Source organism: Pseudoliparis swirei, chromosome 9 (genome assembly GCF_029220125.1).
Source record: "Pseudoliparis swirei isolate HS2019 ecotype Mariana Trench chromosome 9, NWPU_hadal_v1, whole genome shotgun sequence".
NCBI lineage: Eukaryota > Metazoa > Chordata > Actinopteri > Perciformes > Liparidae > Pseudoliparis > Pseudoliparis swirei.
In genome coordinates, this window is record NC_079396.1 from 21,711,643 (window position 1) to 21,727,749 (window position 16,107).

Here is a 16,107-nt window from a genome sequence, read left to right on the forward strand (position 1 = left end):
ATTGGCATGCATACATCAATCACACTGGTTTTATTTTAGTATATATTGAGATGCATCTATAAATTAACCTGAACAGTATTCAGCCGGATAAGACATGGAGGACACAACCTACCATCAGACTCGCGGTCCTCTATTTTCTCGAGCTCGATGCCATCCAGATTATTCACAGGGAGATCTAAATGAGCGGTCATCTTATGGAAGAGCATATAGAGTGAGACACAAATGCAAAGCGCTGCCTTAATAACAGAATCATAACGACCTCGATAACCTGACAGACGGCAATAAGTCACTATTGCAACAGCCTGTTTTCACGTCAAGTTCAATAACCATGCAGGAAACGTGTCCGTATGCTAAAGTTGTACATGAACAAAACACATCACTCATTCATAATTCTCTCAAATGTTTTTTCTTCTTTTTAAGATTACCTGTCTGTACTGGTTAAGTATCCAACAGTGTGATCGGCAGCATCTGCAACTGTGCACCTCCCCACCCCCCGGCGTCATGCACACACCCACATTGTGAGCACACTCCACATCGATCAATACTCGCCAATCAGGAAGCACAACTACAGATCATATTGATACATAATGCATACGAGATCCATTCAATTACGGCATCACGTCAATAGAGTCAAGCCGGGTCCACTCGTCGAACACCAGGATACAGTAAATAATGTCGGATGATAACGGGACTGTAAAGTTTATACACAATTATTTTACCGCAATGTCTCATGTTGCCCCAACAACACGGTGGCCTGTTGACAGTACGCAGATGAATTTAGAATTTTTTTTTTTTTAAACGGACATAGCCACAGTACCATTCAGACCATTTGCTTTCTTCCATTAGGAAATCATTGCTGTTGACTGGGAGAGCTGGGGCCGTAACCAGTCACAATGAGACACGCACACAATTCACATTTTTCATGAGGGATTTATTATTCATAAAGATGCATTGTTTTACAATTATGGTAAATTTATATTTTCTACTCTGACAAGCTTAGTTAGAGCGGAAATCCAGCAATGTTTGTGGCGGGCGTGGGTGGGCAACAAGTATAAAGAAGCGACACATTCTTCTCAATTGATTTTTTTTACCTTAAATACAAATATATCAGATCACGTAGACAGTGAACATTTTATTTCTTCTACAAATGTTCATATATTATGACGACTAAAATAAAATCGAGTAGCGAGGCCCCGACGGAGCATGATGGAGCTGCACAGAAGGGGGAAACGTTTCATTGTGAAGTGCTATCAATGTTCCTTTTCCTTTGGCTTCTCTGCTCATCATGGTCCTTCTGTTTACACACACATTATTTATATATATAAATATAAATACACATACGCGTGAAACAGATACACACGTGTGTGTGTGTATATATATATACACACACACATATATGTATATATATATATGTGTGTATATAAATATATATATATAGAAAATAAGACAAATCATGAACAGGTGTGTTTTTGTGATCTCACAAGCTAGATTAACAACAACAGATAAGAAATGCTGACAAAAACAAATGAAAATAAATTCCCCAAAGAAGAGAGTGTTTGGTTAAGTAGATGAAGCGGTTGTTTTAGGAAACGTTTGGAATACAAAGTCACACCGGCTGCGAGTGAGGCTGCTGCCGCCTCGCAGCGGCGGCGGATGTGGCCCTCGCGGTCAGAGAGACGGCACGCGGTCCATGTGAAGGCTCGGCCTCCCCGGGCTGCCGTCGTCGTCGTCGCCGTGGTGCATCTCCGGGCTGTGGCCGAGCTCGTCCGTGCTCTCCGGGGACTCGTAGGGATAACCGTCGCAAATCTCCTCGTCCTCCCGTTCCTCTTTGACGCTGGTTTGAGAAACACACACACACAACACACACACACCGTGCAATCAGGCCGAGTGACCCCACGGTCACGTGATCACATCCAATCACAGCTGGGCACTAAAGGACACTTACAAAGCCTGAGGAGGGGACTGTGTTGCGCTGCTGTCGCTTTGGTATCCGGATCCGTTGGCCAGGACTCCGTGCATCTGCTCTTGGAGGACATGAGGCAGGGAGTGGAACGGGATGCTGCCCATGAAGGCCGGGTTGTAGAGGGAGTTGCTGCCGTCGAGAAGGCCGCTCTGGAATGGTCAAACACTGTCGTGACGACACCGCAGCGACGCACAACAGATATGGCCGCGACGTGTTACATGCGTATATGTTGACTTATTATGTAATAACCTGAGCGGCAGACCCGGCTAAGCTCTGATGGTTCGGAGAGTTCTTCAGCAGAGACCTAGAAGTACATAGAAGAAAACAAAAAGTTACACTTCACTTACTAACTGTTTTTCAGTGTCCTTTTGTTTTCCTTTTTTTTTTAACACAATACCTCGTGTGGAGCCATGAAATCCAGATTTAAAACCCTTTTACAGGGAGTCGTTTTACAACAGATCTTTTTACCCCCCTTTGGGAGCTCAGAGACATGTCTTGCATTAAACGACAAAAGCTAATTATATATATACACTACCGTTCAAAAGTTTGGGGTCATCCAGACAATTTCGTGTCTTCCATGAAAACTCACTTTTATTTATTAAATGAATTGAAAATATACCATAACTGTTTTCAGCTGTGCTAACATAATTGCACAAGGGTTTTCTAATGAGATATTAGTCTTCTAAGGCGATTAGCAAACACAATGTACCATTAGAGCACTGGAGTGATCGTTGATGGAAATGGGCCTCTATACACCTATGGAGATATTTCATTAGAAACCAGACGTTTCCTCCTAGAATAGTCATTTACCACATTAACAAGGTATAGTGTGTATTTTTGATTAATGTTATCTTTATTGAAAAAACAGTGCTTTTCTTTGAAAAATAAAGACATTTCTAAGTGACCCCAAACTTTTGAACGGTAGTGTATTTATATATATACACACACTAAGATTTTCAAGGAGGTAAATCTGCACCCGTCATAATCATAACATGCATTATGTGCCGAGACTCGACCGGCGTCGCCAAAGAGGACGCGGCTCAGTCGGATATCCTCAAGCGGCGCCGGCCCTGTGAGCGCCTGCCAACACACACACGGCACTTCCAGGCCCCTTTGTTTCAGAACAGCCACCACATATGTTCAAACTTTGAGTCACAAGTAGTGACAGGCTGACGGTCGCCGTCGATTCTCCGTCGCCTCGGGTTTCAGAACCAGTCAGGTTATGTGGAATTTGACTTTGTTCGCGGAAGGCGCGTCCGCGAACACGCAAAATGGGATTTTGTTTGTAGCACACTCAGAGTTAGCCTATGGAACTTGCTTACAGTAAATAGTGCGTGTATTTATTAGGTGGAGCTCGAAGGTCAATGATGCCAGGCTTATCCGACTCAGAGTTATGTGTGGAATGGACACGCGGCGTTTTGGCGTCGTACCCGTTACCCGCCGTCTTCTGGGGCCTCCGCCGGTGGAACTCGATCTCGTCCACGGTCCACACGGCTCCCTTCACATTTTCCAAACGCACAAAGCATTTGTGGAGGCTGAGATTATGTCTGACGGCGTTCTGGAAGATCAAAGGGAGGAATCGCATCAGGACATCTTACGCGCGCCTCGAGTATATCGCATGTGTACATTCAAATATATTTTAAAAAACACAAGCAAATGTTTCTAGAGACCACTGTTAATTTTCTAATAAATTCCAAACGCAGCACGGTTCACACCTTCCAGGTAGCTGCATTGCGCCGGAAATATGCAAAGTTTCTTGTGAACCAGTTGTAGATTTCATTTAATGTCAGCTGAGTGCGAGGCGACTCAAATATCGCCTGGAGAAAAAAAAAAGAGAAGAGAAAACGGCGTGTGAGGAATTATGGCGATAATAAAGTAGATCTGCTGCAGGAGGCAGCGTCACGGCGTTTTAATGAGAGCAAAGTACACGTTACCTGTCTTATGAGAGACGCATATGTAAATGGGGGTCTAACTTCTGTGCTCAAGTAGAACTCCTTATTATCAACTATATCTGTGGAAAGACACGAACGAGAAATATTCAAAACATAACCAGATACAGAACAAACAGAAGAACATTTTTTTAATTTTTTCCCCACACTGAAAAACAGAAGCAGAATAATAAATATATACAATAAATAAGAAAATACGCCCCCTTTTTAACCCCCCCGTGGCCCAGTGAGATTATAAGCGTCATTGTTGAGAAGAAGAAGTTGGGATTCATGAGCTCACCGTTACCTTGGCTCACCGAGCGGCTGTACCGCCGCCGCACGGGGGTTCCAGTGAACATGCTATTGGGAGTGAGGACCGCGGGGGAGTCGGAACGCGGCGTCAGGGGCGTGGACGGAGCCGTGGCGCTCTGGGACAGGCTCATCGGGGGCGAGCCCTTGGGCAACGTCGCCTGGGAGAAGGACACGTGAGGCAACAGATTCCCCTGGAAGGGAAAAACAAAAAGCGCTTCAGTCGCGGGACGACAACAAAGCGAGCGCTCGCGGAACGACGTGTGTTCTCAACCCGTCGGCGCGGGTTTACTTACGGGAGGCGCCGCGGCTTTGGGTTCGGAGGACTTCAGGTGAGCCATCATCGCCTGCAGTCGCTCTTTGTCCTTCCTCAACTGCGAGAGAGACGAGGAGACGGAAATAGAAAGAGTGGAGAGTTGGTGAATTGGCGGCGCGTGTCAAACGAAGAAAAAAAAAATCTCGAAAAAAAAGTGGAATCGTCTGAAGACATCACTTCTGTTTCCGTCCCCGGTGTGAAAAACACAGCGCCGCTGCTAAAATGTGTCACTTTTCAGTTTTGTAAAAAAATAAATAAAATACATCACTCTACTTAGTAGTAGTTGGGTTATGCACGTAAAATTAAGCACTCTTAATGAATCAAAAGACGTCTCGTCTCCTGTTGTCGTGAGAAATATTCGTCAAAAAAGGAAATAAAAAGAGATGCGTACCTGCAGTTCCAGCTGCTGAACCACTTGCATCTGCACACGGCACTGCGCCGTGCTCTTGTCATCCAGCGTATGCTCACTGTTCAAATGTCTGCAGACGAGCAGTCATAATCACGACATAATCAAGTTGTACAGACCAAGAGCAAAAGATAAAGAGAATATTTAGACATCAGGAATTATTTAAAATGTCACATTTTGCAGTCAGAGCGGTCTTTCCTTTTCCCTTCAATAATCTATTGAGAAAACTAATTTATGCCACTCATCTCAAATTACTTTCAGTTCAAATAGTCTTTGCGAGTCAATAATGAAAATTGTGTGCAAATATGCAGGGAATAAGAATTATAAAAAAATATATATATACAAATATATATATATATTATACACACCTATATATAAACACACACATACATACATATATATACTGTGGCAGGTGTGGGGTCTCTAATTGGCCTCGTCGGCTTGCTGATTGGTAATCAGCCAGCAGCTGACGCGGCCAATTAGAGACCCCAAATGCATAATATATATATATATATATATATATATACCCACACACACAACATCATGGTGTGCAGTTCCACCACTCACTTGAGAAATGACTGAAAGTCTCCTAAGACAGATTCACAGCCCGGCCATTTGCACATCCCGTTCCCATACAGCGCGTGGCTGTTCTGTGTGTTCTCCTCCAGTGAGTCTCTGCAACCAGAACACAACCAACCATCAATCACGCATCTCGGGAGGCAACATGTGGATCAACCGTCTCGAGGCGGGATCCGTGGAAACTAAAAAGCTCGCTGTCATTGGCCCACCTCTCCGTCCTCTGGAGCAGAGCGTGGTGACCGTTGGCCGTGGACTGCTGACTGCAGGACTCTCTGGCGTCGCCAGCGGCAGACAGGAAGCTGCCGTTCTCACAGCCTGAAATGCAAATAGCAACAAACCGTTGGAGTGCCACTACGTTTGCATGAGTGACTTTGTAATGCGAAACCAAATTGGCTTAAGATCATAAGAGCGGCTGTAGCTCAGTGGGGTAAGAGGGCCGTCCTGCAACCGCATGGTTGTGGGTTCGATCCCCGCTCTCCCCATTAGTTGCAAGTCGAAGTGTCCTTGAGCAAGGCACTGAACCCCCAGTTGCTTCCCGGGTGCTTCACTGCAGCCCACTGCTCCTTAATAACTAAGGATGGGTTAAATGCAGAGAACTAATTTCCCCTTGGGGATTAATAAAAGTGTATATATATATTTTTTTTTTTAAACTTAGAGAGCTTATTAAGGTGCAGCGAACTTAAAATTAATTCAGTCCGACACATCAACGATTCAACTTTATGATAATATTTTTGGAGGATGATGTTGAACCGTGAGGTGTTTGTCACGGAGGCCACTTTCATCGATACAAAAAACGAGTCAGTATTCTAAAATACGTTGAAATAAACGGTTCAACGTGAAAAACTTAATGTTGATATCGATATTGTAGCGTGACCTGATAGCATCCAATTTAAATTGAATGGTGATATTGTTCGGCTATATGATTACACGTCATCTGGCAGACGCTGTTAACCAAAGTTACTTTCAATAACTGCATTCAACCACGAGTACAGTTTGGTTTATTGGTGCTGCTACTGCTACGACAAATTTCCCCTTGGGGATTAATAAAGTATATATCTATCTATCTATCTACAAACTCAGAACAACAAGAATCAAGAAAGTAACATTTCCTCAATAAAGCCAAACTACAAAAATACCATAAGTAATACCATGAGTAATAACATCAGTAATAACATAATACCATGAGTAATAACATAATACCATGAGTAATACCATAAGTAATACCATGAGTAATAACATAAGTAATAACATCATTAATAACATAATACCATAAGAATACCATAAGTAATAACATGAGTAATATCATTAGTAATTTCATGAGTAATACCATGATTAATACTAGGAGTAATAAAATAAGCAATATCAGTAATAACATCAGTAATAATATAATACCATAAGTAATATCATGAGTAATACCATAAGTAATACCATAAGTAATAACATGAGTAATACCATAAGTAATACCATAAGTAATACCATAAGTAATATCATAAGTAATACCATAGGTAAGGGCCACTGAAGTGCTACTCTGTTTTTATTCAAGTTATAGTCAGAAAAGACATGTTTTTAGTTTCCGGTTGAAGATGTAGAGACTTCCTGCTCGTTCCACCACATGATACATCTAGAATTATATCAGCCTATGATTTCAATTGCAGAGTCAAGCAAGATAATTGTCTTTATCAAATGAGATTTATTTCGAGTAAAACATTTTTTTTACCTGGACCACATAAAGAGACTAAATCTGGTCGTACTAGCGGTTCTCACGCGACGCCCGGCGATCGGCCGCTGCCTCGCTGTCGCTACCCGAGAGTGTTTTCAAAGGGTTTCCGGCATACCTGCGAGTGCCATGGTGCTGGTGGGCAGGACCGACAGCAGGCCTTGTCTCTGCAGGTTGAGGAGATGCTGCTGCTGCACCTGAAGAAGCTGCTGCTGGATGGAAATCTGCTGCGCGGTCAACTGGGAGACGGAGACGACACAACAGCTGTCAGTAAACGCCCTCAAGTTCAGACACATTGGAATTCACATTGAACAGTTTAGGACATAAAAACACACTATAATAAAAATAATAAAATATTAAATATAAAAAGTCGATACAGAAGGTGGTAATATGTACACTTGTAGTGTTTATGTAAACAAGTTCTCAATAAATGTTACATTTAGTGTTCCTGGATTGTGAAAAGAGGGGAAAGTTATATGGGAATATTGCACATTTCGAGAGGCGGAAGAAAGTTATGTGGGGATATTGCACGGTTAGAATATTGCACTTGTACCCGCTAGTTACACAGCTGTTTTTTTAGTTCCGTCCACAGCTTGATTCAGACGGGAATTAAATCTGAAATGTTTCTCCGAGATGAATCAATTCTAGGACGGTATGATGAAGAAACGTGCAGGACCCTGAGTATCACAGAGGACATATTTTGGGGAGGGTTCAAAAAGTGTGGCACGCATGAATCTCTGTCTCTTTGACCATAAAAGGCAGGCGCCATCAATCACTCCACGCACAAAAGTGATGTCATTAGCCCTCGTCGTCAGCTATTTAAAGACGAAACAAACATCTATTTGAGCAGGAATCACATCGGGTGCTGCTTATTATCTTATCACATTTCTGCTTCGAGCACATCCAATTATTTTCTTTGTCTCCAACACCTGCTGCCTCGTGCACTTTGCCAAGTGCCTACTTTCCGTGAATTGATGATATCACGCAAGTACATGCGCGCGAGTTCATGTGTTAGTCACAGAGAACTGGACATTTTCAAAGTGATATTCCAGAATGACAGGTTACCATAATTGGTCATTTAAGCTTTCGTCCTATTGAACTGAATCAGACCTGCCCCTCATTGAAGAATTAATTATCCTGGTTGCATGATGAATACTGCTACAGTTATTAACTAGAACGGGCACTCGGTAGAGCGCATACCGTCGCATATCACAAGATTGGGCATTGAATTATGAACATTTTGGCATTAGTTGCATGCCAATTGGATACAAATTGACCGTGCTATGGTAAAAAGAAGATTTTGACCTTTTCGTGACATTGACCTTGACCTTTGACCCGATTGATCCCGAAATCTAATCAAATGGTCCCCGGATAATAACCAATCATCCCACCAAATTTCATGCGATTCGGTTTAATACTTTTTGAGTTATGCGAGTAACACGCATACAAATAAATAAACTAGAACGGGCACTCGGTAGAGCGCATACCTTCGCATACCACAAGATTGAGCATTGAATTATGAACATTGGATAAAAATTGACCGCGCTATGGTAAAAAGAAGATTTTGACCTTTTCATGACCTTGAACTTTGACCCGATCGATCCCAAAATCTAATCAAATGGTCACCGGATAATAACCAATCATTCCACGCGATTCGGTTTCATACTTTTTTAGTCATGAGTGTAACACGCATACAAATAAATAAATGGCGATCAAAACATAACCTTCCGCATTTTCAATGATATATTTTACAGAGGAGGCACTTTTCAAGCACGTCTGCGACGCTTTACCAAAGGAGATGAAAGAGATGGAAATGCAACATACATCACAGGAATAGGGATGATATGTTGCAATGGGGGGGGAAACAAAGAAGAAAGGGTTACCTCTTGACTCACAATACCAGCATTCTTCTGTTGAAGAAGCTGAATATTTAACTGCTCTTGCTGATTCTTGAAGACCTCTTGAATTTGTTGCTGCAGAAATGTTGAGGGAATAGAGAGTGACGAGAGATAAAGGCGGCGTGTTCGATGTGGCTGATGTACACAAAACGACAACGAAGCGTCGGGCCGGTACCTGGTGTAACATGAGGGCTTTCTGCTGCTGGAGAAGCGCCTGGAGCTGCTGAGGGCTGAGGACCTGCTGCTGTGGGGTCTGCTGCAACTGTTGAGAGGCCTCTGCTGGTGGGGTCATCATAGATACTGACACTGGAACCTGCGTCACGGAGGGAGAGCAACAGAAACGACAAGTTAGCTCAAATCCACACGCCGCAAAAGAAACGCTCTGACGGTTTAGAAGGAACAGCGGAATAGCCGACCGTATAAAACACAGGGAATGCCGCTCCGAGTGTGTGTGTGTGTGTGTGTGTGTGTGTGTGCACATACAAGCTACTTTCATTCAATCTCTTTGGGCTGCATGTGTTTACAGTGCCTTTGCATGTCAACGAGAAAACTGTAGCTCTTTAATTCGGGGGGGGGGGGGGGGGTTAGGATTCCAGGTCACAGTTTTGTTTCTGCTGGAGGAACCTTGTTGCTTTGTCATCTACGTATTTAAACAGAGATTCAAGCAGTGATTTTAAGAAGAAAAACACACACACACACACAGACACACAGACACTCAACCTTGGAAAGGAATAGCAGCGTGACAGGATAAAAAAGGAAAACTTGTCGCGGTGAATCCTTGTATCCACGTTAATTTAATCCAAAATTCAACTGAAATTCAAACAAACAGCTCTCAACACGTCCCCACAGCTGGACAGTAGGTTTCTTGTCTGCCCCCCCCCCCCCACACACACACACACACAAATCATATGCCCTCTCGCTCAGGAGTTTGCTCTCTCACCTCAATAGCACCGTCAGTACCAGTGCTCTAAAGTCAGACCGACTAACCTTCCTTGTGTTAATATGGTGGAAAGTAGAGGAGCGATTGAGTGTGACTTGCACAACACCCGGAAGCAAATGAAAGTAGGAATGCCGTCATGCATTTGTTGTCCCAGAGCTGTGCAGTAATCGGGTCATGTCCGCGCTCGTCAACATGTTATCCGATGTAAAAGTGATTGTTCCCTTCGTCCTTGCGGTTTACGAAAATGACTAAAGCGACCAGTCGACGACACAAATAATTGCCACTTACATTTCTGTGGACAATTGATCAATTCATAGTTGCAGCTCGACTCCTACGCCTCCTCATCCAATAGAAGCGCTAACATCTAGTTACTCCTGATTTATTATTCTCAGTTGGGCGGTCAAGCTAGAAATAGGAACTTGGCCCTCCTGCCATCTCTGCTGAAAATGAACATAACAACAACAACAACATCGGATGTCTCGGGGGAACTAGAACTCCATCAAAACAACAACAACAACCCAAACCGCAAAAACAACAACATCCTCTGCGAGGCACGCAGCAATTACCACACCATCCCCCACACCGTCGAGCCCCACGGCTCAGGGGATGTTTACAGTAAACATAAACAGAGTAATCAAAATTGCAGAGACGTATAAATAATGAATACAAAAAAAAGCATACAGAGCCTGTTTATGAAAACAGAACTTGAGATTCATATTTTAATTAAGGCCTGAACCACAAACAAACATTTCTCTCCAAAGCAGAGTCTGCTTTGAATCGGGTAAACAAACTGACAGTGAGTTTCACACAGGCTTTGGGCTAACAATCACAGATGACTGCCTCCTACTTCGTCCGTTCTTATGAAATCCAATGCTCCAGAGGTGGCCACCGAAGCAATGAAAACAGGTCTATCCCACAAACAGAGCCAGTTGGCCCCTCTCTCTGTTTTTCTGTGGACACCGTCAACACAACAACAGCCTCTGCCTAATCCCTGTTGCCATGGCAGCCAGCAAGTCCAAACATCTTCTGTTGTTGTTATTGTTGAGAGTCATACCAGCGAGCGACTGAGTGTAAACACAGATCTGTTCCCGCAAGACTGGTCTTGTGAACTCCGAGATGACTTGACGGCAAATGGGAACGCTGGAAGGAAAAGAAAAAAAAAGCGAACACCCTCTGCTTTCCCTTGTGAGATATCAAATTTACCAACATGCCCTGATGGGTGTGGCCCGGGGAAAGAGTGTCCCTCGCAAACAACACACTCAAGGAAAGATTGAATGAGAGGAGATCTGAAACATATGAAATGACACCACACAATCACCAGACATGTGACATGGTTTTCATCGACACAGTTTAACAACACACAACATTTTAAAAAATGGATTACAAATAGCCTGCTAGTAGAAACACAGAATGAGTTGGACAAACCTGATAGTCTGTCTGAGCGCCGGGAAAAAGAAAAAAAAAATGCTGCTCGGCAATCGCCGGCTGCCTAAGAGCGTCGTTAACCTACGCGACGCGAGCATGCAACTAACAATATACCGCTGATCCCTCCGCCCAGCAGGAGCTGCGACCCCCCCCCCCCTCCCCCCTTCAACAACACCCCACCCCCCATCGTTTCAGCGTAAATATAAACCGCTGCAGTTTCGAGACGCCGAGACAGTCGAAGTGAGATGTTCACATTGATGCCGTTGCATGTAAAAATAGCTAAACAAAAGTACCCCACATTTTCAGAAAACCGTGTGTGGCGTCTGCCCTGTGTTTACGCATATGTGAAGATATGACGCGTGGATACCAGACCAGCTGTACGCCAATGAAAAAAAAAAAAAAATGCACTGTAGCGAATTGTAATTCACACTTGCAAGTCGAGGACAAACATTTTTACACATGCCCCTATGCAGCCTTTAATAGAGCGCCGATAAAAAAAGCTTCCTCTTCGGTACGGCAACAAACTATATTCATTATGCATGAATCGAGCCCATCCGCTCTATCAGAGTAACAGTTTTGTTTAATAAAAAGTCCCCACAGTTTCCTGCACCTTGAAGGGATGTCATGGAAATGGTCGTCGTGTCCAACAAACAGCCAGAAACCCAAAAGATATTCGGTTTAACACGTGAAGCAAAGCAGGCGGCCGATCACTCGCTCGGGGGCCACGTTTTAAAATCTAAACGGTCAGAAATCCAAATGTTGCGTTCCAGGAGCCTGTCACACATAAACCTATGTGTTCCTTGTTTTCAATGCCGCCATAGAATAGTTTCATCTTGAAGGTTTCGGATAATTATAATATCAGCAATATCCCACAAAATGGAATAGATCTGACGACAGTGAGAGCAGAAAAACTCCAAGAGCAAATATATACTATGAATGCCAATAGAGATTATTGTTATTATTAATCCAGCAGCTATGCATCTCATCAATACAATGCGAGAGAACCGTAAAACACGATGCAGGTGGCACGAGGAGCGATCCTGAACTGTCTTGTGTCGTCTCAAACAGTCCAGAGTGCAAAGATATACTTTTTTACTGGAATGTTAAACATAAAAAGCTTCAAATCTCCACATTTGCACAACTGGACTGGGATGTTGTTGTTTTTGCCATTCTGCCTCTTCGAGAGGACTCAAGCAAAGAAGCTACTGTCAAAATAGCTGCAGCTCAATTTTCTGTTTTTACTACTAATCAATTAATTGACAAACCATTCAAACTCATTTGTTACTGACCCTTGGTGCCTGTGGAGGAGGAGACTGGCCGCTCCTCACTCGACTCTCATTCTCACTATTATTCCCGTTCTCTGTCTGACTGGCTGGAATGAAGTGGCTTGTTGGTTCTGACCCAGACTCATGCATCTGGACTTCACCGAGCTGAGAAAGGAAACACACACACACACACATATGAAGACAACCAGATAAAGCAGTACAATCAAAAAGCCATATGGGAGGCAGGCAATCAGAATGCCGCTTCATGGGTGTGTTTGACAAGCCTTTTACTTCACACCGTGATATGGCCCCTTCTCCAAGATGACCTATCAATACACGACTAACCAACGACGTCGTCATTCACCATGTCAACCCGTCTCAAAAGTTTTTTTTTTAAAGTGACCGGCATTCAAAGTGAGGAACTACACTGTTCTAGCTCTGTCCACCAAGACAAACATTCTCTTCTACAAGCGAGAGGAACATGCTCGGTCTATTTGTTGAATAACCTAGTGCTGCCATGGCTACTGTAAACACAGGGGCCCTGGGTCCGTGTTTATGTGCAAACATATCTTCCTTCTGGAACAATTTACCATTAACCAGGTGGTGCGATAAACGTCTGTGGCAGGTAGTACAATGCACAAGTAGGCTTTTATGTATACAGCTTGGGCGTGTTTGAGTCAAAAGCTAAGCAGCATAAACAAAGGTAAATAAAGAAGGCAAACAAATAATGCGAGCAGATGGAAACCTACACAGAAAGGCTCGAATGAAACCGGCCACGTAGCCTCCGGGATAAGCCCGACTACATTCACATATTCAAATCCATATGTTCATCAATCAAGCAGCTAAGCGGCAAACATCGACATCGGACAGATGATCTGATTAGCTTTGCCTTCGTGACCAAAAACATGCCCCAGCAGTCAGCTTCGAACAAATTAGAGAAGAAAAACAGTGTTTCCTGCATCTGAGAATGACTAATAGATTATGAGTGAATAGTTAAGTTGCGTCTGGCGACAGCAATGTGTGAGACAACTCCTGCAACGTAAACCTAAAACATATCTAATCAAAACAGGCAGTTTGTTGGTGAGGTTTCCACTGCGTTTACTTTTGCTTTCAGGATCAGGATTAGTCCTGAAGACAAAAGGCCCCGTTTCCTGTCGACATTTCTGAAGACGTCAAGGGATATTAAGGTCGTATGAACCCGGATGGTGACTGGGTCCATTCCACATTACTTCCATTATGCGTTATTTCAAGAACAGATATGATCTGAAGAGTGTGGGATTGAAAAAATAATAATAAACGGCCCGGCTACAGACTGCGTGAAATAAATATGAGCCTGTGGTGAATTTTTACTGTTTTAAAAGAGTTCTCACCACAGGGGCAGCTCTCCGGCAGTGAGGGGCATCACTCTTCAAAGAATGTAGAGGAAACACACAGCAAAGGGGCCTAGAAAGAGCAAAAGAGTAAACAACGTACACCCCTCTCCCTTAAGAATGCCGCTTTTTGCCAAGTGCTTTCACAGGAATCCACAAGATTCTCACAATTCATCAGAATCAACTCGATACGTGTTTTTCCCCCCACAGATCACACCGTTTTTTTATCAACTAGAACAAATGATGTCAATGATAATCCACCGCACACGTTGCATTAAAATATGAGTCTTGTATAAATGCTGAAGAAAGACATATCACAACCAATTTAGAAACACCACCGTTACTTTTCAGCCCATCAGGCCAATGTTATAAAGTTAAGTGTATTACAATTTATATGGATGAAAGTCACTTTCATATTTAATCTCAATACAAATGTATGATGCACTCAAGCAATTATTTGATTATTTGGTCAGTACACATTGGCTTCGCTTTCTCTGCCCGATTAATCAATAAATAATTGGTCAATGCGATCGTTCCATATCAAGGTTCATATTGTCCGAAGCGAACTCGGCTCACGTCGCGTCCTGATCACATTTTGCACCCCGCGATCAACTCCTCAAGCATTCTACTCACATTACACTCTCACAAAAGGCAGTTTAGTTGACGATATATATTACGAGATGACCATCATTGACTTGAGATCAAAAGGAATCGATATCGGCGAACACAAGCCAGTGCGGTCGGCTGTTAGCGTTGATAACTTGGGCTTTAAACTGGGCATTAATACGGAGAATACGGAAGGGGGGGAGGGTCAAGTTAGTACGTTGACCTATATCGAAAACCTAGTTGTATACACCCGCCGTCTTTAATATCCGATGTCAGCCCGCCTGGAGAACAGTTTTCCACCAGCCTCGCGGGAGGCGTTTGTCGTTAGGTTTAACCACCGCACAACAAAAGCTAGCTACCTTTCCTCACGCTAGCTCCTCAGAAACGTTCCTCTGCCGTCTCTCCTCGCTTTTTAACACTCGGCAATTTCGCCGTTAATCCCAGCGACACTCGGCGATTATCGGCGGACGGTCGAATCGACGGTTACTCACCGAGTTGTGCGCAGGCGGACAGACTTTGTTTTCGGGGTGGCGTCCGAGGAGCAGATGTCGAGAGCACTGCCTTCCTCGGTAGCGAGCTTAGCTACAAGTTGCTAGCAGAGGGCGTGGCTAATGTAAAAGTAAACATAGGTGACGTCACGCGCTAGACTTTCGGATCAGATAAATTATAGGCGGAAAGCCAAAAGAAATAACCCCCCTGTCCAAAAAAAAGGAACACTGCCTTTTTAGTAGAGAATATACAATGAACAGGTTTACGCCAAATGGATTCATCTATTAGTTATATGCAACAACAACAACAACATGCAATAACAAAAAGAAAGAAAGTGAGATGCATGATACAAAATATAAAAAGAATAGTCACACGCAGGGAGGTTCCTCAGTCCAGATGTGCATATAGATCTGTTTCGATCATGATTTTCCTCATAGTTTCATCCATACTGTGAACATGTTTAGTAAAGAATGCAGGCTGATCAGAGTACAGCATTAGATATTTAAATAATTACTTATCTTTATTTAATTATATAATGACAGTCATTGTAAGGACAATACTTCCTTCACGAGGGGTACAATCGGTATGTTTTGACGTTCCAAATGTTGCCTTCTTACAACTATTTCTTATGTCTATGCATGGATTCAACCACCTGAGGGAGACATTTTCCTTCTGGCCGCCATTAAACGGTTTATTCCTCCTCAAGCGTAAACTAATGTGAAATTAAGACCTTTCAGTGCCCGAGTTAAAAATCCACTGTCAATATTGTTAATTTGGCCATAAAGAAGAGCAGCATTTATTAAAATGTGTGCATTGACTGCTGCGTTAAAAAAAATCCCTCACAGTGGCATTATATATTATCTTATATTTGATCCAATGCAAAACTCTACCGTCTG

General features: G+C 43.2%; 1 protein-coding gene across 5 annotated transcripts; it reads right to left on the reverse strand.

Annotated features, from left to right (window-relative positions):
• Positions 1-910: 910 nt before the first annotated feature.
• Positions 911-15,305, reverse strand: LOC130199856 (forkhead box protein P1-B-like). 5 transcript variants are annotated; one of them, XM_056423674.1, is made up of 17 exons: positions 15,214-15,305; positions 14,117-14,189; positions 12,771-12,911; positions 9,292-9,429; positions 9,102-9,191; positions 7,337-7,457; positions 5,711-5,816; positions 5,490-5,597; positions 4,908-4,995; positions 4,497-4,574; positions 4,199-4,394; positions 3,898-3,974; positions 3,679-3,780; positions 3,394-3,521; positions 2,213-2,267; positions 1,946-2,112; positions 911-1,834 (listed from the first exon to the last, which is right to left on the reverse strand). In XM_056423674.1, the coding sequence occupies exons 3-17, from the start codon at positions 12,894-12,896 to the stop codon at positions 1,669-1,671; spliced, it is 1,746 nt and encodes a 581-aa protein (XP_056279649.1). In that variant the 5' UTR covers positions 12,897-12,911; positions 14,117-14,189; positions 15,214-15,305; the 3' UTR covers positions 911-1,668. The 5 variants fall into 5 exon arrangements, with proteins under 5 accessions (XP_056279649.1, XP_056279646.1, XP_056279647.1 ...); XM_056423671.1 differs by having other exon boundaries at positions 4,193-4,394; XM_056423672.1 differs by lacking the exon at positions 14,117-14,189 and having other exon boundaries at positions 4,193-4,394; positions 15,214-15,292.
• Between the last annotated feature and the right edge of the window lie 802 nt (positions 15,306-16,107).